The sequence below is a fragment of the Vulpes lagopus genome, chromosome 5 (assembly GCF_018345385.1).
Source record: "Vulpes lagopus strain Blue_001 chromosome 5, ASM1834538v1, whole genome shotgun sequence".
Lineage (NCBI taxonomy): Eukaryota > Metazoa > Chordata > Mammalia > Carnivora > Canidae > Vulpes > Vulpes lagopus.
Genome location: NC_054828.1, coordinates 107,437,327 through 107,461,162, shown reverse-complemented (window position 1 = coordinate 107,461,162; position 23,836 = coordinate 107,437,327). Strand labels below are relative to the sequence as shown.

General features: G+C 40.5%; 1 protein-coding gene across 13 annotated transcripts in view; it reads left to right on the top strand.

Annotated features, from left to right (window-relative positions):
* Positions 1-21,262, top strand: part of LTBP1 (latent transforming growth factor beta binding protein 1) — a 390,140-nt gene extending 368,878 nt beyond the window's left edge. For 12 of the 13 annotated variants that reach the window (XM_041755926.1, XM_041755923.1, XM_041755924.1 and 9 more), the window contains 3 exons: positions 14,856-14,978; positions 18,912-19,061; positions 20,252-21,262. In XM_041755926.1, the coding sequence (XP_041611860.1) occupies positions 14,856-14,978; positions 18,912-19,061; positions 20,252-20,433 (455 nt within the window). In that variant the 3' untranslated portion in view covers positions 20,434-21,262. Of the gene's footprint in view, positions 1-14,855; positions 14,981-18,911; positions 19,062-20,251 lie in introns of those variants that run through there. The other variant, XM_041755927.1, reaches the window with a different exon arrangement.
* Positions 21,263-23,836: the final 2,574 nt, after the last annotated feature.

Genomic DNA, 23,836 nt, shown 5'->3' with positions numbered 1-23,836 from the left:
CACGCATTAGCAGAGGTTCCAGACAATTGAGGGAGACCTAGCAGGTGGGACAGTGCACAGTTTGTTGAAGGCATCATGTGTGCCGACAGTCTTCCCATCCTCAGCCTCCCCTAGAGGCCTCAGTTCCCTTATTCCCGCTCCCACCTCCCCCTCTCCTTCCCCTCTCTGTACCCTTGAATGCTGCCTGCTTTAAAAATGTTTGAGGGAGAGGGACTGAACTGCTTTGGGAGGATCCTGAGATTTGAGCTCATTATCAATATATCATTCCAGACTCTTGGAGAGAAAAGCTGTTTGGAAAACCAAGTCAGAGAAAACAAGCCATTTTATCCATATCATAAGCAAGACTTAGGGAAACTACAGCTTTAGAGCTAGGTGATAAGGTACCAAAATGAGCAAAACGGAGGTGGTGTCTCATCAGCTGTGCACCAGAGTCTAGCACACTGGTGGGCAGAATGATCTATGTTTGATGAATTAAGGGACTACAGCAAGGCAGTAATTCTTGAAAAGTAAAATGTGGTGATGCCTTGCATTTATACAAAGTGAATTTTTAATGTTTTTATTGCTACTCTTAAAAGTATCAACTTTAATTTTCTGGAGAAAGTACCTATGAATTACAAGATATTTGGGATGCCATTATCTCTTGGAAATAAAAACCCTTAACCTCCATGTGAAAGAAAATTAGGCACACTTCAGTACTGGAATCTAAACTACCCAGAGTTGGGGCACCTGAGTGGCTCAGTTGGTTAAGTATCTGAATCTTGATTTTAACTCAGGTCATGATTTCAGGGTCCTTGGATAGAGCCCTGTAGAGGCTCTCCATGCCTAGCGGGGAGTCTGAGAATCTTCTTCCTCAGCTCCTCCCCCTGTTCATGCTGTGTGTTCATGCGCATGCATGCTCTCTCTCTAATAAATAAATCTTGAAATAGTAATAATAATAAAATACCCAGGGTTCCCAGTGTCTTTGGCTATCTTGTTAAAATAATTAGACTTCTATTAAGTAAATTATTAAAGTAATTAGACATATTGTAAGTAAATTGAACATAAAGACTTAAAGTCTTTGATCTAAAACTTTGAAGAAATTTGATGGGACCCTTAGTGTGTTGGGAGAGTGCCACCTATGGGTGGTATAGTGTATTGCACCACAGATGTTGGACCCTCTGAAGTACTCTTAATGCAAGTCAGGTGTAGAAAGGTTAGAGTTGTTAAAAAAAAAATAAAAAACCTCTAAGGAAACTTGTGCCACAAAAGACATTGGCAAATGTTAAAACAATTTTTGTAAAACACTAATATTAATCGAAATGCAGAGGAATTGTCCTCTCAGTTTTGCTTAGAGAACAGTTGGAAGACACACACACACACACACACACACACACACACTTGATGCAGAAATTCTAGTTCTGGGGATACAGATCATGCTTGTACTTGAGTGCCAGAGGGGAAAATGTAATCATTCCAGCATTACAAAAATTTGAAATCAATTCTGTCATTAGGGAATTTGTAAACTATTCTATGCAAGGTGCAATTAGAAATAAGAACGATGGTTGAAAAGCAATCTCAAGTTATTTATAGTTTACCTGTTTTCAGTTTTCATTAAATTACTTACATACTCCTTCCGTCATTTCATTATTTACTGTACACCTGCTATGCACTAGCCAACAAATTTTGGAACAGATGTATAGTTGGTATTTACATGAAGTATAAATTTCAATTCTGTAAAACTAACATAGTATACAATTATGTTACTAAATTAGAGTAGTTTTCTCCTAAATGTTGTCTCATCGGAATGTACACGTGATACCCTTAATTAATAAATTCATCCTCTGCTGCAACACCAGATTTTTTAATACTTCCTAATAGCTGATCAGCTGCCAATTTTTTTGTATGGTTTTGCAAAAGTGAAAGACTGTGGAATCTGTTTTTGAATAACTGAGCTGGTGATTTCTTCCATATCCATCCAGGGCTCTTACATGTTCCCAAATATCTCCATGTAAGAAGTTTCATAATACCCTTGGAGGTGTGAAGGAAGACAGGGATTTGACTCATGGACTGAACTTGAAACAATATTGTAACTGGGCAGTGGTTGCAAAAGTCCTTTCAGCAGTCATGGTTTAAGGCCTTTTCCAAGAAGTATGTTTCCAAAGAATGTTAATAATAACTTTGGAACATCCTCCATGTGAGGCACAGTGAGTGGTCACTGCCTTCGGGTTAGGCAGTCCAGGGATCTCATTCTCTTCCTGGCACTGCTTCTGTCGATTGCACTGGACAAGTTCCTTTAGTTTCCTTTGTCCAAAGTTGAGAACTCTTGTGAGGGTATATGGTAATTAATACTCTCGGAGTGTGAAAGCATTTATCATTTTGATCAGTGAGCCTGAATAGTATGATTAAAGGAAGTATAGCTGTTAATAAATTATAGTGGAACATTAAAATCCCACTGGAAAGATATAAAAGGCCTCCTGAATTGTCTGGCTACCATGCATACATTATGTATGCTCTATGCATGCAGAGCAGTAAGTGATCCAGTTCTTTGGGACGTAATTCTTGGTATCCGTAGAACTAGATTGGATTGGATACCATAGGGAATGGCAAGTAAGCAACCTATGTTGTTTCTTATTGAAAAAATTTATTTCCTTCTTCCTACCCCTCCCAGAAAGGAGCAGAAATACTTTTCTTACTATAGAAGGACTAGTGCAAAATAAAGTTTAGTCATGAATTTTGTACATACAGCTTTGTGATGTAATCATTACATAAGTTTCCTTGCTTGTAAAATGACAGTAGCAACAAGCGGTCATTTGAGAGTTAAGTGTGATATAAATGCATGTGAGATGCTTGGATTACAGTAAATGCTTTGTAGGTGTTAGCAAATCAAATCCTGTTCCAGGAAGTGAGTTGGAGCTAATGATTATTCCCGACTGCTACTTTGTCATTTGGTGCTACGAGTCCTCTTTGAAAGGAGGGAAGAATTAAAGACAACGAAGAATTTGGAAGAGTGTTTGGGGACTAAGAGACAGCCCTGTGACCCCTGAGAGAAGCTACTCTGTCCATTCCCCTCCAGGCTCCAAGCTCTGAGTGTTTAAGCTAAGGGAGACTTTATGGCTAAAAAGGACCACTTCATGTTGCCTTGCAATGAACATTCAGTGAATTCAATTTTTTTACTTTTTAATTAAAAAAGCAAAATAATATGTTTATAAATAGTATTATTTATAAATGTTAAAACCTAGATTTTCCTGAGAATTTAAGTTCAACTTACACATTTTGCCATGCTGCTTCTATAAGTCCAATATTTTTATAATATCAAGTTTTATTTCATGATGAATATTTAAGTATATCAAGGAAGAAATAAAGCTTCCCTCAAGATTGACTTCTATATTGAAACTGTGTGAATTAAATCTCTTAACACTTTGGTCTCCATCTATAAACTTTATGTATTTGATTTTCTCCTCAGCACTTCATATACCCAAAAGGGCAGCCCGCAATCCTAATAAGCATTTTCTTCTTTTTTTTTAAGCATTTTCTTCGTAAGTGCATAAGCAGCTCTTATAAATCTAATAAGTCAAACCTTGAAATAAGTTAAATTTTCTAATAAATATAAATACTGTTTGCCAATCTAATCAGATCCTCTTAATTTTCATTCAACACAAATCCTAATCTAAAGTCAGCTTTATTTCACACTAAAATCACAAAGTCTGCCCGTCCGATTCTCTATTATAGGGTACTCCTAAACATTAAAAACATAGAAAATAACAAAAATCTCATTCTAAAATATGTCTAACAGAAAAATATTACTATTCTATATTTAATGCACATCGTTACTAGTAGAATTTCCACCTCAAGTCAGCCCAGGTTACTGGGTGAAAAAATATACCACTGTGATTGCCAATTATTAGAGAATTAAGACTAGAGTGTGGGATGTGTATGCTCATGTGTGAGTCTGAGCATCCATGCATGATATGCCGAGCACATTTCATTACTTCATGTGAGCAGGGAACCACAAATGTTTCTCCTGTATTATTTTTATAATCAGTATCTTCCACTGTAAAGGACTCTCAAGGGAATAATAGGGTAGATAAAATTAATAGAAGCTTTTTTCCAACAACATATGACTCACCCTTAAGAATCAGATACCTGCTCCTAAAGGGATGTGCTCACTCTGCAGAGAGATTCCGTACCACACTAGTGGCTCAGACTGAAGATAAACTTCCCTTGTACCTGTAAGGTAGGCTCTGGGGTGTTAGGTTTCTCAAGGAAAACAAACCCAATAAAAGAGATAGGGATTTATTGACTGATTCATTCATTGATTATAAAGAAATTGGCTCACATAGTTATAGAAGCTGGTAAGTTCAAAATCTGCAGACTGATGATGTGGAGGCTGGAGGTCAAGGGCCTTCAGGCAGGAAGAGCCCAAAGGCAGTGGGCTGGAGGCTGGAGGATTTTCTCTGACTTGAAGGTCATTCTCTGTTCTTTTCAGCAATTCAGCAGTTCAGAACTGAGTGAGGCCCACCTACATGATATGATGGAGGGCAGTTTGCTTTACACAGGTCCACCAATTTAGATGTTAGTCTCATCCCAAAACACTCTCACAGAAATGCCAAAAGAACATTTAACCAACTACATCAGGCCACCCCCAAGTTGGCGCATGAAATTAGCTATCATGAGTGGGACTGAAAAAAAGTGAAGTATTTGCATTTTGTGGGCCTTCTGCACTGCCCACTAAAATCACACTTAGGGAAGGACCTTAATTTTCGGTTCTTTCCCCTCTCCAGATAGATGCTGGAGAAGGTAAGATACTGAACACTTAGCCAGGGGTCCCCAACTAGACAGGCGGCAGGTCAGGGGCTCTTTGTAACCAAGCTGTGCAGGAGATCCAGGACTTGAGAGAGGAAAGAAGCAAGCAGGGGTGAGGGACAGAGAGGCCCGTTCCAAAAAGGAGGGTCAGCGCATCAGAGGAAGAATACTAGAGATGAAGCTAAAAAGCTAAAACAAAACAAAACAAAAACCTTGCCTTTGGCGGGTGCATTAGACAAAGAGAAAGCACCAAACAAATCAGTCCCATTCAGGTTAGGATCATATTTTGTAGTCACTGATTAAAGACATTTTATGAGAAAAGTAAACCTGGTATGGTTTCAGAGTAAGGACGGTTAAAAAGGAAAAAGAAAACAATAACAACCGCCCACCCCTAATTGATGGGAGAACTTAACTCCATTTCCTGCTCTACTCCTGGAGACCACACTCTGGAGGCTGGTCTTGGAATGAGATGCAGTTCCCAAACCCAGTTCCCTGGGGTTGGGAGCCAGTGAGTGTCTGGAACGCCAGCTGCAGAGACCTTGCTGGACTGCAAACCTGAGTATTAACTCTTGGGAGAACTGGTGGAAGCTATTGTTGCAGGGGCCCCAGAACAACTCGAGAATAGTTAAATGTGAGCAGCCTTTGAGGACAGGATTGCCAGGTGGTGTCCCAAGCACTTCTGATACTTTAGTTTGTGTACAGCTTGGACTTTGGGATGTCAGTTGTATTCAGTGCTTATTTTCTTAAAAGCTGTACTGCACTCAAGTGCTAAGAGAGTATTTGGCTCCATTCTTATATAAAATATTCTGGACAGAGAGTTCATTTGATAATGATTGCAATCACATCGATGTCCTATTAGAATCTTTCTCATTTAGAGCCAAAGTAGAACATTGAGACATACATGTAAAATGAGCAATCTGATGACAAAAAGCAACACTTTTATTTTTAATTAACAAACGTTTTTAATTCATCTCAAAAATACAGTGGTTAGCAGTTTCAACTTTCTCCCTTGAAATCAGAGATTACAAATAGGCATTTGGTTTCTAGGAACACCTTTCAGTGTTATTTTTTATTAGGTGATTTGCTCTTTAGTGGAAATTTTACTTTCACATATTTTAAAGACACTTTGCTGCTGTTACAGTTTTTTTCCTCTTTGGTGATAAGAAGAGTTTTAATGTACTCTGAGCAGAATGAACTATGATGAGTGAGGCTGTGACAAAAATCCCAGCACGTAATTATTTAAAGCCACGTTTTATGTTTGAGGTTTTGAATTCAAATAATATTGTGCTTATTCGGACCTTTTCTTAATTAGGCTTATGAGACAGCTGTGGTTAGAACAGAGCTGCTGGCCGCTGGTGCCTTTAAATGCTGACCTCATGGCCGGAATAGGCAAGCCTGGCAGAGGGAAGGTGAGGGAAAATTTCTCTGGTTTCCCTTCATGCAGCACACAGATTGTGCCTCTGGATGTTTGGGAGACAAGCATCTAGAAAGTGCTTAGAAAACTATCATGTTCTTGTCTTTGTGCTGACACAAATCTGCAAGGAGAAGAAGCTAGGGAGGGCCATGTTTTTGCTCCATATTATTAGCCAGTATCTTAAGAAAGAAGCAATTTCAAAAGATTAGCTCACTGGGGAGCTTAGGACATAGCTTGCCTTCTTTATGCTTCCTTCTGAGATTCAAGTTTCAGTGGCAGGCAGAGCTGTTGTGAACAGTTGTGCCAGTTGTACACTGCTCAACCCTAGAGGATACCAATCTGTGAGCACCTACAAAATGTAGCTGAAGAAATCACTGCCAGGAAGAAGAGCTACTAAGACTATATCTAATTCTGAATAGATCCAGAGGGGAAGGTAAAAGAGAGTCATTTCAGATTAAGATAAATGGCAATATATAGAAAAATCGTAAAATTGACGGATCTTAAAAAAGCTCAGTTTTCCTTTGTAATAAGTAAATGGAATAATAGTAATATTGATTATGTTTAGTGTTACTTTGATATTATATAAACTATCTAGAATTTGCTCTTCAAATAACAGATTTAACAGTATCCCATAACCTTGGGATCTGTACTTCGGAATATTAAACTAGGTTTTTTTAAAGATTTTATTTATTTGAGAGAGAATAAGTAGGGTGGGGAGAGGTAGAGGGAGAGAGAAGCAAGCCCCTGTTGAGCAGGACCCCAGGATCATAACCCGAGTCCAAGGCAGCTGCTTAACTGACTGAGCCACCCAGGTTCCCCTCAAGCTAGTTTTGAACAAATATTAATACAACTTTCTTTGTTTCCAAGCTTAAGTAAGCAAGGTTAAAAAAATATACTTTAGAACCCAATTACCTTTACCCTTATATTTTAATAATTTGTTTTTAGTAAAAGAAAATGTTATATTTTGAGAATTTGTCGTCACATGGGCTTTGGAATATCATTAAATTTCTCTGGCCTCCGTTTCCTCAGCAGAAAAGTGAATGAGAGACTAACCTTATAGGTTACACTGGCTGCTTACAGTGTGTTAAATTCCATGATTATCCATCCTTCTGAAAACATCCAGATGAGCTTTGCTGGAAGCAATAGCGGCATCTAGTGGTTATTACCTCCTATCCCAGCCACAAATTTCCATGACGAATTGTCTTCCCTAGATTCTGCAGCCTAATAGTAAAAATTTTCAGTTCAGGATCATAGAATATGTAAACTTGAAAGGACCTCAGAGATCAACTAGTTTCCTCATTTTACCAGTTAAAAATAGAAATATTAGATGAACTCCAGACTTAATATATCAAAACATTTTCTCCTTCATTGTTTTATTCTTGACTTTTTTTGAGGTGAGATTCATGTAACCTAAAATTAAGCATTTTCAGTTTTTTCTTTTTAATTAGGCTCCACTCCCCGTGTGGAGCCCATCGTGGGTCTTGAACTCATGACTTTAAGATCAAGACTTGAGCTCATATCAAGAGTTGGACACTTAACTGGATGAGCCACCCAGGCACCCCATAAAATTATGCATTTTCAAGTGACTGATTCAGTGGCATTTAATACACTCACCATGTTGTACAATCTCCCCCTTATTCTTAAGCACACACTTAGCTCCTTTTTTAAAGTCATTCTTGGGGATCCCTGGGTGGCGCAGCAGTTTGGCGCCTGCCTTTGACCCAGGGCACGATCCTGGAGACCCGGGATCGAATCCCACGTCGGGCTCCCAGTGCATGGAGCCTGCTTCTCCCTCTCCCTCTGCCTATGTCTCTCTCTCTCTCTCTCTCTCTCTTTGACTATCATAAATAAAAGTAAAAAAATAAAGTCATTCTTACTTGGTCAATGCAAAAACTTAAAAGAGAAACCAGTGTATTCCTGATAAATAATACTTACTGATTTTTCCTGCTTGTTGACTTCTCGGGTTGTCACTTCAGAGCAATATTTAAAGAGCAGGAAGGAAGAAAACAAAATGGTGTAGATGTCTTGCAGTTAGAAAATATGAAGTAGATGGATTGAGAAAACCAACATGTTGAACTTTCCTCTTGTTTTCCTGTTTATTGTACTGTTCAGTCTTCTCTTATCACACATTAGAGGTTACCTCATTCCCATTTCCCCTGCGATTGCCTGAATGTAAGACTTGAATGATGTATTTCCAAAGCCCTGGATACTTAGAAATGGGGAAAACTTTTCATGCAGTCCTTCATAAGAAATTCATAAGCTATCAGTCATTATTTCAGAGTTTTCGTGTGTGGCATGATTTAATACCATTACAAGTGTATAAATTTTGGATCCAGGTTTTAGAAAGCAGAGGGAGCCTCCATATTTTTGGCATTCATACCCAACAAATCTGTCTCTCCAGTAGAGTCTGGCTAAATAAACAGCAATCTGTTGGAAACTCAGGGAGTGACTTAACTTGGAAGGGCAGCATTAGGTGACTGCTGGGGTGGGGGAGCTCCATTGGTCTGTGGTCCACGAGTTTCCTTAGAGCATTAACATTTACAGGAGTCCCGCAGAACATAAACCCTGCCAAGACTTTCGACTTCATTACTTCCCTGTCCTCGACAAGTACAATTTAATTGAACATTAAGCAATTTGATCTCTTTCACCTAATAAATCGAGCAAATTCAATAAACATAAATCCTGCTAATGATAGAGCTGACCCTGGTGGGGCTGAGCTCATCAGCATTCATGGTTATTACTCTCCCTGGAATTTCAGTCACAAATGCTTATTGCTGAACTAAGTACTTACCTGGTGCTTACAGTCTGGGGAACGTATTTAATAATTTTCTTCTGTAGGGTTTCCGAAGGGCAGCTGTGGAATAGAACATGATTTTGCAGATAGACCAACTTGGATTTGCATCTCTCACCTAAACTAGGACAAGTTCTACTATAAATCAGAAACAAAAGGGTCAATTGCAATGATTTCATAGGGTGTTCTGAGATTTAAATGAAAAAGTGCGTGCAAAAGCCCACAGCACCTGACATGTGGGAACTTAATGGTACGTGTTAGCTCACTTTCCTTTTATTTCCACTGTTCTTTAGCAGGGCTCTATGGTAGCCAGTGTTTACATGGTACTTTTTTTGGTTCTCTATAAAACTTTCTTATCCATTACATATGTGACTCTGAGTCATCTTCCTCTTCACCTAGTTGGCTCCTTCCTAGAGACTGAGAGAGACTCACCTCCAAGGTGAAGCCTTGCCCAACTCTTCCCGGCTGGCTCTGGTCATGACCTTCTCTGTGGTCCCGGTAAACTGTTGCACATGTCACAGTGTCATGATAACTGTCCTCTCTCCCAGATCCCACCCTGCCCATAGTGATTATCCGCGTCTGGTTGGATAAGTGAATGAGTCAGTCACTAAATGAAACACTGACTTGCCTTTAGTATCACAAAGGCAGTTCCCCTCATCCATTGAGTAGGTGAAACCCCCCTCCCCCCTAAAAAAAGAAAAAAAGAAAAGGGTCCAGTCCAAGGAACTGGAAAGCAGAGAAGCAGCATGAGGACCCAAGACCTTTGACTCCCCTGTTTTCTCTCAGAGCTCAGTAAGTTTTAATATCCTGGAAGCAGGGTTTAGGCACTGCTGGTTAAAGCTTTTTTTTCTGAGAAGAGGGTAAGTAGAGAGACACCCACCCAAACAGGTGTCTGGTTCCACAGGGTGCAGCATTGCCTAGAACACCCTCTCACCTTCATCACCAGCACTGGGGGGCATATTTTGTCAGTGGTTACTCTTTATCTAATCTCAGAGCTTTAGCTAATTTTGGTCAAAACCACCTATTTCTACTGCTGGCTCCACCTGCACTGAGGCAAACAGTCATTCCATTCTCCCTGTCGTCTTCCTCCATTTCCTGCTGGTGGTATGTGTTTTCCAAATACCATCACCAATCAATCATGTGTGTAGAAGACTCTAAGAAAAACACCTGGTCTAGAAATGTGAGCAAAATGAGGCCCATTTTTCTTAATGCCTAAGAATTGGTCCTTGTGTCTCCTGCCTTTGAAAATAATGCGCTTCAAACTTTAGAGCCGTGAGTTTTCAGCCTCGATGTGAGAACAGTGAAATGCAGCCTCATCTTCATTTCTCAAAGCAGCTGAATTTAATCTGTCTCAGGACTAAAACTTCACCTCCCAGTTTCCTCACATGCCAGAGTGGCATAGTGACATGTGACTGTCCAGACCAGCCCTGCAGATGTGTCTGTCATCAGGAAGGGAGATTTCCTGCCAGGATGTAGTAATGTGCTTCCCACTGCTGCTGACAGCAGAGGCCCCAGACCCAGTGGCTCCAGGGGGTAATTTTTAAGGTTTTATTTTTTCAATTTAAAATTAAAATCAAAGCAAGCCCATCTGTCATATGAATCTGACATGCCAGGGAAAGGAGTGTGATCAATGGCCTGGATCTTGTTTAGACCACTTAGTGACGGTGTCCCACACCATCCCATGTGTGTCTTTCATAGCTTTGATCAAGAGCTTAGCATTTGTCCTTGGGGAAGTGGAGAATGTGTTGAGGGGGGAGGCTTTGAGGTGTGAATATTTCCATTTCCTGTTCATTTCACATTCGTGTGGGGTGAGATCCTGGATGAACACATTGTATGGTGGCTCAGAAATGGTATTTGCCTCATAAAGTATAGGCTTTGCTAAGCAAAACTATTCCTTTGCAGCAGTCCCCAGGCAACTAGGCACTTAGTCATTGTTGATGTGATTAAGTAAAGGTTGTTTTGGAGAAGGGACGGTATGTGTTCATCCCGTGTTGAGCTACATGGAATGGAGTCTCATGTGCTCACATGGGAAATTATGGAAATAGTTCAGGGATCTGGTTTTCCTGAGTTCTGCACCCTCTGCTGACCACAATTCACTGTGTCCCCAAGCTGGAGGGAAGGATAACCAAGGCCATGCACCTCTGAGCTAGAATGGGCTCTAGTTGTGGCTTGGGGTGCACAAAGGCCCAGCAGGTGCTAGAAATATGCACATGCCCAGTTCCTGAAGAAGATGCCTTGCTGAGGACTCAGAAAATTCTGTGATATTCCAGTTGCTCCCCTGGAAGGTGATGAGAAGCCTGTCTACCTGAGACATCTGTAAAGAATTCAGGCATATACTAAGAGTTGGTGAATGTCAGTCCTGCTTCTACTTTGAGTTTTGTTGATCTAGTGTTAAAATGTGCTGTTACTCTCACTGCCTCACCAAGTGATTAAATTCATCAAGGCAGTAAATGATTTTGTCCCTGGTTGTTTGAGGCAGGGTCTATGAAGACATCTTCCTGTGTTTACTGAGCAAGAGTTTCCCTCCATATATATAAAATTCCAAATAACCTTGAAAGAATATTTAAAAACATCTAGAGAGTATGCTTCATTGCTCTTCATTTACTATATACTTCTTTGCCCACAATCACCTTTATGTTTTGCTAAAACTGAAACTTATTCTTTGTCTTTGAAAATCCTTATTTGCACATATTCAATAGGGTCTTAGTGATTTTTACCTATGAGATAAATTGGCACCTCCATTTTCTTGGTGATTGAAAATTTATGAACTGTTCCATAACCGTATCTCTTTTTCATACATCAGTAACACAGAGGTAGGCAAATGAGATAACCCGCATGTGAGAAATATGGAAACTGAGGCCTTCCCCAAACTGCTAAGCTGGAAAGTAGAGTGGTCCAATCAGGACATGAGCCCAGCTTCAGCCTCCAGAAGAGCCCGTGGAGGGCCCATCTCATTTTACCCTTGACCCTGGCTCATTTTACCCTTGACCCTGGCCAAGAATGAGAGCAGATGTGCATGACAGAAGGGGCAGCATGGATGGATCAGGGGAGGCCCATCCATGCTCCCAGAAAAATAACTCAAAATGCATGTCCCAGTGATGATGGAAATGTAACACATCCAGAAATACAAAAAGTGTACATTTAATGCAGAAATCATGCTTTGATAACGGACCAAAATTGTTTTGAAATTTTGAATGTTTAATATGTAAGAGAAGGTAAAGCAGCAAAAGACAGTAAGTTCTAGAATCTAAAAAATGCATGGCTGAGGAGGAAAGGAGGGGAAAGAAAATACAGCAGGTCCTGGGGCACCACCTGCATTTCTCTCCTCTGTTCCCTTTTACCAGCCTGGGTCCAATTTAGAAGCCTTCCTTAGGAACCGCTGGGTGATCCCCAAACACAACTTACAGCTAGCTTTCCTGTTGCCTTTGGGCAAGCTCTTTTTTTTTTTAATATTTTATTTATTTATTCATAGAGACACACATAGAGAGAGAGGCAGAGACGCAGAGGGAGAAGCAGGCTCCATGCAGGGAGCCTGACGTGGGACTCCATCCAGGGTCTCCAGGATCACGCCCTGAGCTGCAGGCGGCGCTAAACCGCTGTGCCACCAGGGCTCCCCTGGGCAAGCTCTTTAAATCCAAAAGACCTTTTCCAGCAAAGTAAATCCTACTCACCTTCATTTCAGGCCACGTGCCACCTTTTCTCGGAAGCTGTTCTCCTTTTCCTCTCACATTTGAACCATTTCTTTTGCAGTGCTAGGTGATGAGACTTGGAGGGTAGGGACCAGCTCATTTCATGGTGGAAGGGGGGGATGGTCTAGGGGAAGACCAAGCCTAAGGGCCAGAAAGCCCCGATCGGCCCTGTGTCAGTCCACAACCCCAGAACCTAGAGTCTCATCGAGGCTTCCCCACTGGGCAGATGTTGGGTAGGACCATGCTCAGCTATCTCTGGATTTTATTTTCCAAAATAAGAGCATGACTTTATTTTTAATATCTACCTCTTGTTCACAACCGTTGCTTGGATATAAAATATTGAATAGTCTCCCTTTCAGATGTACAATGAATATATAGAAAAAAGGAGAGAAAATGACCTCAGCTCTTGAAACTTGTAAACATGTCAGCAATCTTGCTCTCACAGGGAAATCCTTAATTCTTTTTCAAACTTGAAGCAGAATTGACAACCATTTGCATTCTCTTTGCTTTCAACTGTGTGTGGATTTTTTTGGTGGGGGTAGGGGGCAGGAGTCGAGGATCTTTTTCTAGGTTCAGCTGTGTCCTTAATGAAATTAATATTTCTTATGAAATGGTTTTGTGCACAAGTGTTGGGGTATCTGAGATCTGTATGTTGTTCCTGGAATGCTTCCACACAAGAAGTTGAGGAAGGGGCAGCCATCCTACCTACTCAGGGTCTTTTCTGGCCTTATGCTTCCTTTGTGCAATTCTAGGAAGGCATTGTGTGAGTGTATGGGCGTACACATGTGCTCTGCACACACCCACTTACTCCTTTGACTCTTGCCCTAGTGCTTTGCTTTAGTTTCATGTGTCACAGGAGGAAACAGAAAAGAGGGAACCCCCCCCTAAACTGCGATCCAGCCAAGTGTGGCTGTTGCCTTGGACGACTGTCCTGAGTTTGTCCAGCTGGTCCTAGCGCCTCCAGACTGGCATCCCCAATTCTGGAAGGAGCCCCAGGATTTTCACCATCTGCTAGATAAATCCTTGGGCACCATATTTCCTACAGCATGTATTCAGAATGCGAATCTCCCCCTTCTAAAGCTTGCTTCTCTAGACCTGCTACATAACTGCTCTGAAACTCAAGCAAGAGCCCAGGACCAGGAAATGCCTTGAAAGCTCAGTAGCCCTGGGATATATGGAAAACCAAGATCTGCTGTGCTGGCCGGGTCCATGAAGGGGGACTACAGGAGAGTTTAGACAAAGGTGGCCGTGGGGCTGACCCAGCTTAGAATAGGCCCTCTGGAAAGTGGTAACTGCAGAAGAACAATCTAGGGTGTGGAGGAGGTAAAGGCAGGGATTTCAAAGGAGCTGAAATAGTTGTGAGAGAATATTCAGTGTGCTCACTGGACCTTCATTACTGAGTTCGAATATGCCAACACCATATGCCAACTGTCACTTAACCACTGTTCCTGCTTCCTCATCGGTAAAACGGAGTTGATAATAGTATCTCTTCATAGGGTGTTGTGGGCGTTTTAGGGCATTAATGTGTAGTAAGTGCTTCGAACAGTACCTGGCATAGAGCAAGCATCATACAACTGTTAGCTACTATTATTACTACTGCTGTTACTACCCCATTATGACCATCCTCGTCGTTACTGTAATATACCCTATTCATACAGACCAGGCCTTGCATATAGAATTGTAATAGTTGCTGTTAAAACGGTACCTACTGGCATCGTTGCTTGGTTGTGTCATTTCTGGATCACCAGAGATAACATCTTTTCTGTCTCTTTTGAGTGAAGATGTACCCTATGCCCTTAAAATGATACCACCTGCTGGTTTCAGGTAAAATCATTCTTCCAGAAGGCCTGCAGCACTCAATGCTGGCTCTTTTTTTTTTTTTTTTTTTCAGTTCCTTACTCTCTTGGAATACATTCTCCCCCAACGCTCAGCTACTATTTTTTATGTTCAGTGTAGAATCTTAGTTAAGCTAGATAGCATTTCATTGTGTGGGGTTGAACACAGCTCCCACAAAGAATATAGAGATGAGTTCTAGGATCATTGGTGCATGTGTGGAGGAGTCGGGGGCATGCAGTGGACAGGGCCCAGGCCCGTTCGTGGTGCACCAAGTGGTGAGTGGGTGCATGTGGGTGCCAGCAAACAGCGATGATGTCTCACGTTGTTGTCCTTTCCTTCTTAGACGACTATGCCCAGCTGTGTAATATCCCTGTCACGGGACGCCGGCGGCCATATGGACGGGATGCTTTGGTCGACTTCAACGAACAGTATGCTCCAGAAGCTGATCCCTACTTTATTCAGGACCGTAAGCACCATTTTTCAGTTATGTTGAAAATAAATTATGGTTGAAGGTTAGTCAATGATTCGCAAAAAGTAGCTCCTGGGAATTTGTCAAAAACCTCAGCTTTTGGGGCCCACTCTAGACCTGCTAAATTGGAAACTCTGGGGTGAGACCCAACAGTCAGTGTTACTCACCTGCTGCATAAGCCTTGTGCAAGCTTGAGTTTGGGAAATATTGGATCAAATTATTGGCAAGCTGGTGGGGATGCTCTTATGTTTACTTTCTTTAAAGGAAAAAAATTATCTTCTGATAACCTTAACAAAATCATTTCTTGACTCATTACATGGTAGTCTTAAGGGTCAAGGTTTTCTTGAAAGCCTGATTATAATTGCCATCTTTTTGCATGCAAGAAATGACATGTGAACTGTGCCAAGTTGATCTTTACAGGTATTTTAGATGGAAGGTCAAAAAATTGCTCTTCTGATCAGAAATTGTTAGAATCCTGGTGAGGGGATTTATTAAGAAAGGATGACAGGCTGACTCCTCCTGGATTTGTGGGCAGAATTTCTTCTGTAGAAGTAGAGCGTGGCCGTGGGAACCCGGATCCCATTTAGGAAAAAAATGTCTGATGGTTAACGGGAGTGTCCTAGATAAGGAAGCCATAGGAGCTAAAGGTTTCTCTGGGGGGAAGCCATAGCTTTTCAAATTCAAAATGCAGTATTGCACAGGTTGCCTCACTTCATGAGTGGGGATGGGGAAATGCGGATTCCAGCTGCCTCCTCTGCATCTTCCCAATGGGCCTTTCTGGAAGTGTGCAAAGCTGCACCAGATTTTCAAGGCAGGGAATCCCTTGAAGCCAGGGAGCTGGAATTAGGACTTTGGAGACATGCTGAATGACAGACTACGCTGAAAGTCTTCTTTCTTTGGCTCCTGTTATACATGAACAAAGCAAACTACCACGGCATGGTTCCCAAGGAGCAACCCAAGCGTTGTGGCCACACTTGGAGCTATTTCAATTCTGAGTCAGTGTTTCCTTTGTTCCCTTCCCTTCTCTTTCTTTCCCCTGCCTTTTGTTTTTTGATGGATGCATATATTGATTATTCAGAATTAAGAGTGCTTCAAGATCTACATGAAAACAGCATGGTATCCATCCAGCCAAGTTGATTAACACACACCTACACACAGGTGTAGAACATTACCAGCATCCAGAAGGCCCCAAAAGCCCTTTCCCAGCCAGGCCCCTGCCCCAAGGGTAACCACTATCCTGACTTCTAATACCTTGGATTATTTATTTTAATCAACAACATACAGCCACGCACTACATGACAAATAAATGACAGGTACACTAAATAAATACACTGACAGGTATAAGACTGTGCTTACAATTTCTGTACTGACCTATGAATATATTACAGGTCAAAGAACATTTACCTTTAAAAAAATGAAAAGGGAGGAGGAATATTAAGGTTGAAAGAAAGCCCAGCTTGCCTGTCCCATAAATCTGAAATAACAAGTTAAATCTATATGCAATTATGACACCATCCTGTAGCTTCCATGTGCAGCCTCTATCATTTAGACAGAGTCCAGATTCCAGGAATTTTCATAGTGAAATGTTCTGGCTTGTGTACTTTTTTTTAATGCTGACGTTGCTTTAAAACTCTTTGAATTCACTACAAATGTTAAGAAATAAACATGTTGGTGCCACATCCATTTCCTATTTAGCAACATAGAAAGCTGAGATGCAGTTCTTAGACCTTGAGCTTTGACTGTGTCAGTGGCCTTTAAACTTACTACAAGTTCTGAGAAATAGCTCCTCCTTCCCAGAAAGGAGTAAGGACTTTCTGGCCCTGCTAAAGAAATGACCGTATTGGATAGAGAGTTAACATAAAGGGAAGGCTGACACTTCTTATCTCCTGACTTCTGTTTATTTAAGAAAGTTGAACTGATAGCTGAGGGTATCAGTTAAGTTAAAGCAGTAATTTAAAGTAGAATCTCCAGGGTGCCTAGGTGGCTCAGTGGTTCAGCATGTCTGTCTTTGGTTCAAGTCCTGATCCCAGGGTGCTGGAATCGAGTCCTGCATCAGGCTCCCAACAGGAAGCCTGCTGCTCCTTCTGCCTCTCTCTCTGTGTCTCTCATGAATCAATCAATCAATAATAATAATTAAAAAAAATAGAACCTCCTAGAGCAGAAATCAGCTTTATCTCTTAAGGACTAGAGAGTAAAATTTTTAGGCTTTGCAGGCCTGGTCTCTGTTGCATCTACTCTTCTACCAGGATATCAGGAAAGCAGCCATGGACAGCATGTCAATGAATGCGTATATCTGTGTTTCAGGAAAACTTTATTTACCAAAGGCAGCCAGCCACCTTTGGAGCAGAGGCTATACTTTGCTGACTCCTCTAGAAGTATTTTTGAGAGTCTCCTTGATGTGTGTATAGGAGTTTTCAAAATTTAGTTTCATGTTTTAATTTCTCTAATAATAAAAATTTTTAGTAGTTATAAAGTCAAAATGATTTTGCCAGAGTACCTGGAATTTGAAAATATTTTCATAGATTAAGACTTTATTTTCTTAAGTATTTCTCAAACTGGCTTTGGGGCCCTGATGACATATTCTTGATGGCTGTTATTTTTTTTTCTCCCCTTCAAAATTTTTAAAAGGGCCTGTCATGGATGTGTTAATTTTTAAAATCACTTGAATTACACCTTATGGCCCTGCATAAGCGATGATATTTTGCTGCCCCCTGCAGTTCCACTGGAGAATTACTTCAGAGGCCAGATAGAGAGTTAAGGCCATATTTTGAAAAAAACTTTTTTTTTTAAAGCTGAAACACGATGAGATTCAGAAATGGGGATGAGGGGAGGTGAGAGTCCACATTAACACTGTGTTTGTGTCACCATGGGTTTATATTTACAACTTCTCTCTCCAGAAAGAGAGCCAAAATGCTCTTGATGCCTGTTTTTATATTACTACACTGTATCTCTAAATCCGTTTAAAGATATCTAAGCTATAAAAAGAGCCAAACAAAAAATTCTTTGTTTCCCTAAAAAAAAAAAAAAAAAAAAAAAAAGATTTTTGGCTTTCTCAACAGAAGTATGATGTACTTTTCTCATTTATCAGGATGTTTCAGAGTCCCTTTTACTGTCTTTATCCTTTGATCTCCTGAGAGCCCTTTTGTAAGTCTCATTCCAAAGCTAGGCAAACAAACAGACTTTACAAGACAAGGCCAGCTTGACTTTTTACTGCTTTTTGGGGAACTCCAAGTGAAAAACCACCGCCTGAAGTTCTCATGGATCTTCTGAACAAATGTCTGCTGAACTGTGATTGTGACTTTCATTGGTTCCATCCTGAAAGTTGTGCTGCCATTTGCCCTACTGAGAACTCAGGAAATTTGGGATTTTAGATAAGCACTTCTATTAATAAGGGCAAGACCAAAAACCATACTTCATCATTTTTTTTAATACTTCATTTTTTTGTGTGTGATTTTAATATAGGACATCAGAATTCAAGATGTGTGGCTGTTAATGTAGAACATGTATCAAGTTTTTGATATCTTATGCTTAATGTTGTATACAGATCTATTCAGCATGAAATATTACCGCTAACTTTAAGACATCTGAAACAGGTGTCTAAAATAGACATATATGATGAACCATAACCTTAATAAAAATATAGTTTTTAAAAGATGGTGTAAGAAGCTGCAAATTCCTTTTTTTTAAAAAAAAAGAGATTTATTTATTTTATTTGAGAGAGAGAGGGCAAGCAGAGAGAGGGGAAAAGGGAGGGAGAGAATCTTCAAGCAGACTCCCTGCCGAGCACAGAACTCGAGGCAGGCCTGGATTCCTTGACCCTGTGATCATGACCTGAGCTAAAATCAAGAACTGGCCACCCCACTGATGGGGTCACCCAAGTGCCCCAGAGACTGCAGATTTCTAACCTGGCTCCTGGTGTTTCCTTTTCAGGTTTTTTAAATAGTTTTGAGGAGTTGCAGGCTGAAGAATGTGGCATCCTGAATGGGTGTGAGAATGGGCGCTGTGTGAGGGTGCAGGAAGGCTACACCTGTGACTGCTTCGATGGCTATCACTTGGACATGGCCAAGATGACCTGTGTTGGTAAGGATGATGTGGGTTCCATGGCAAATTATTCTTGTCCTAAGATCCCCTGTGGTCAGATCTCATATAATCGAGTGCATTTAAGATAGGTCTGCAGTTTTGGTTTGGGAAGATGAGACAAGTTCTGGAGGTGGACGATGGTGATGGTTGCACAACAGTGTGAATATACTTAATGCCACTCCACTATCCACTTAAAAGTGGTTAAAATGGCCAGTTTTATGTTTTGTATATTTTACCGCAATTTAAAATAACACTCATACCTCATTGAAGAATTCATACAGTGGTATATTGGGAAAAAATGTCAGAATGTTCTAGATAATTAGTTTGACTCTTCTAACTTCAGCTTTTGACTCTGCAGCAAGTAATATTTTCTCCCAATACCTGACACCAGCATAAGGTAGTGTAAATGTCTAGAAAAAAATGTATCTGTCATGGTAATCATTTTAGACAACATTCTTCCTAAAATTCCCTCTCCCTCTCTGTCTCTCATATTGCCATCCCTTCTGTTTTTGGAAGACTGATAAGTGTACATTTATTCTTCCTCATGTGATCCATGCCACCTTCTAGAGCCTGACCCTTGAATTATAGGTCTTCCCTTTCTCTATGGCTCTCCTCCCCCCTCCAGCAGCAACCCCCTTCCCCACTTCAGTTTTGTTTGTCTCCATCGGTGGTGGGTCTGGAAAATAGGTAAATCTGGGTTATTACAGGTGTTTCGAGTGTATTTCTTTCCTGTGGAAAGAAATCTAAGAAGGTAACTTGAGCCTTTACAGAGGCTGCCTCGAGGGCTCTGCTCACTTGTTTGGTTCTTACTACAGTGTATTCCTGTCGACAAATCTTAATAGTTTTTCTGTACCTGCAGAAGGGAATTTAGAAGTAGGAAAATTCTTCCAGCTTTCTTGAGTTTTGACTCTAAAATGTCAAGCTGGCCAAATGTTCATGGTGTGTTAAATAACAGGGAAGAAAATTCTGGAACCTCTCAGGTCTACAAAGTCGTATTTATCTTGCAAGTAATTGCGACAAATAATATAATAATAATAATTGCGACTCTCCAGTTTTCTGGGGGGAGAGCAGAGAACTGCCAGGGTATGTTCCGGCCAGATGGTGCCTTGATGCCTTAGGTAAGCTGTAGGTTACATTTCCTCTTGAGTGATACGAGACCTTGTTTACCTGCGTGGTTTGGCTTATTGCAGATGTAAACGAATGTGATGAGTTGAACAATCGGATGTCTCTCTGCAAGAATGCCAAGTGCATCAATACCGAAGGCTCCTACAAGTGTGTATGTCTGCCTGGCTATGTACCTTCTGACAAGCCCAACTACTGCACTCCATTGAATACCGCCTTGAATTTAGAAAAAGACGGTGACCTGGAGTAAAAGAGAATCTACATAACCTAAGCCCATATACTCTGCACTGTGTAAAGGAAAAGAGAGAAATGTATTATACTTGAGACATTGCACCTAACCCAGAATGTCAGAAATACGGAAACATCACGGAGTTGTGTGTCCTCGGAAGGAAGACGAGAGGATCCGGTGTGAGCCTGCCTGGTGTGACAGACCAAATGGACATTTCTCTGAAAAACCAGTATATATAGTCTGTTCATATGTAAAATTCAGTGGAAAAGAGGCGGAACAGTGCTGTTATTTTAAACAGAAGGTTGTATTATGATGTTTTTGTTTTGTTTTTGTTTTTTTACTATTGCTTGATTAAATTTGGCATTTAAATAGTGGTGGAAATATTTTATATAATTTTCATTTTTTGGTTGTGCAGTTCCTTGGCTACTGTTTTTCTTCAGATTTGTTCTTTCATTCTCAAGTGCACAAGTCTTTGATAAAATATTGTTAAACTGTATTATAAGTATTGTTACACAGGGTTATGTTTTCCTGGTCTGGAGCATTTTTAAAATCCAAACTGTCTGTCCTGTGGAGCAGGCAGTGATTTTTGTTTCAAAACTTTTATACACATTTGGAGGAAAGTACTTTCTATTTACAGTGTGTTGTCTGATTTTAATGTCCATTCTTAGCCAAGCTGCTAGTAGGCATCAATTGGATCCTTTCCTACGTTGAAATGGAAGAATTAATGAGCTTACATTAATTAGTATTGTAATGTGTAAAGTAAGCCCAGCAAAATTTTTTGAAAACTTGATGATCCCAACGTATTTACCATTGTATGTTAAAGCAAAATAAATCACCATTTTTTTAGAAAAAAAATTCTACCTGAGAGTAACTGTCAATGAGTATCTGTGTACACGTTGTATCCCTCCCCCATTTAGTTTTGCAAATGGTTCTCTAGTAAAGTCTTTTACAGGTGAATTATTAAATGTATTAGGTAGTGTTAGGGACTGAATCATGTCCGCCCCCAAAAATCCTATGTTGACATCCTACGAATGTGACTATAGTTGTAGACTGGGTCTTTAAAGAGGTAATTAAGATTAAATGGGGTCTTTGGGGTGGGCCCTAACCCCATATGACTGATGTCCTTCTAAGAAGAGGAGATGGGATGGGGACAAACACAGAAGAAAGGCCATTTGAAGATTCAGGGAGAAAATCGCCATCTCCAAGCCAAGGAAAGAGGCCTCAGAAGAAATCAACCCTGCAGTACCTTGATCTCAAACTTTTTGCCTCCAGAATTAAGAGAAAATGAATTTGTTGTTTAAGACACCCAATCTGTGGTACTTCGTTATAGCAGCCCTGGCAAACAGGATACAGATACAGATCACAGATATCACAGGAACAGTGAAAACAGCTTTCGGGGTTCTAGTCGCTGTTTAATGCCCAGCTTTAGTTAAGCAATTGTTAAAATGAGTTTCAGAATCCATTTTTTTTTTACTGCATAAAACATCTGAGTTTAAAGAAAAACAATGAAACTTTGTATAGAGATACCCAGCAAAATCTCATTTAACATTTTCCTGAGGGCAGCTCCGGTGGCTCAGTGGTTTAGCGCCGCCTTCAGCTCAGGGCGTGATCCTGGAGACCTGGGATCCAGTCCCACTTCGGGCTCCCTGCATGGGGCCTGCTTCTCTCTCTCTTTACTGTGTCTCTGCCTCTCTCTCTCTCTCTGTGTCTCTCATGAATAAATATTTTTTAAAAAATTTTTCCTGAAATACAGGATTTAGGTTTTTAATACCTGTCATAAGAAGAGTAATGGGATGTCAAAGATGTCTGTATCCTCATCCCTGGAGCCTGTGAATATGTTACTGTGTGTGGCAAATGGAAATCAAGATTACAGATGGAATTACAGTTGCTAATCAGCCACAATCGGGAGATTATCCAGTAGGCCCAGTGTCAGCACAAGAGCTGGGGGGGGGGGGAGGTGGGCGGGGAAGCAGATAGAAAAGGGGAGTCTGGGGGAGATGTGAGATGCAGGTGAGAAAGACTCCCCTGCCATGCCAGCTTTAAAGGCAGAGGAGGAGGCAGGGAGGGAGCATGAGCCAAGGCTAGCTTCTAGGAGCTGGAAAAGGGAAGGTGCCATTCTTCCCTAGAGCCTCCAGAAAGCGCAACTCTCTTGACTCGACTGCAAGCCAGTAACACAGATCCACTTCTAACCTGTGGAACTGTAAGACAGCAAATATGTGTTGTTGCAATTAAACTTGCGATAATTTGTTGCAGCAGTGACAGAAATCTAAAACAACACCGAAGCATCATAAAATGGACGCCTCAACATTTTCAACTAATTTTTCCAGATAGGAGAAACTTACATTTATATCCCCAAAACTCAGCAGAAGCATTATAAATAAAATGACTTGCTGGCACAAGTCTTGAATTATATTTCAAATATTAGCATAGTTGGAATCATCACAGGTGTTTGAAAATCACACAGACTATCAACTAAGTGGATGTGTGCTGGGATGTTGCTAGCCAGCTGGCATGCTCGTTTTGAATGCATTTCCACAAAGCTTTCCATGTCTGTGTACCCTTTATTTTTACCTAGTTTTGTACACATCCTCCAAGAAACATTTCATTTTTTTGTAATAATGTAAAAATTCTTTTAGCTCCTTTCAGTAGTTACTGCAATTTTACTTTCAATGCCTATTGTCCTCTAAACCACAGGTTTGGGATTCTGTGGCAATAGTTCTAATTCGTTGGCCATAAAGAGACACACATGTAGTGCAGTGCATTCTGATCATTAAATCGGTTATATAATCTGTTATGCTAATACATGTATTTTCCAGCTGCCTGAGCAGAAGTCCATCCACAAAATGAGTCTGCATACCTTAAAATACCAACAAAAACATTCTCTTCTGTTGTCATAAAAATCAAACTCTCCTCCAGGAAAGTAGACCTGGCTATCTGATTTAAACTTATGTAATGTAAAGTTATAGTCTTGAAATCTGCCACGTTAGTCACAATGAGCACTAAATACAAACCTAGCAAACCAAACCTTTAAACATATCAAAGGTGTTTTATACACTTTCATCCACCTTCCTCTTTAAAAAATGCTTATACATTTGAAAGAATACCATAATTTAGCTGTAGTATTTTCACACATGAAGGACTTTCTAAAGTACTCTAAAATATACTTGAATTTTCCTGGGAGATCTAAACATCTTTGTATTGGCAGAAATGACAAATCTGATTATGCTTACTTCATGAACATTTCATCTGAGTCAACTATGCGAGGAAACAACATGCATGTCAGTGTTCCATGTCCCTCCTTGTGGAGACAAACCATAGCAATGGATTTAGCAATTGTTCTAATATCAGCATTAAAATATCAGTGATTCTAACAATCTCTTCACCTTTTCAAAGGAATGACTTAAGAAGGTGATGTATTTGTGCA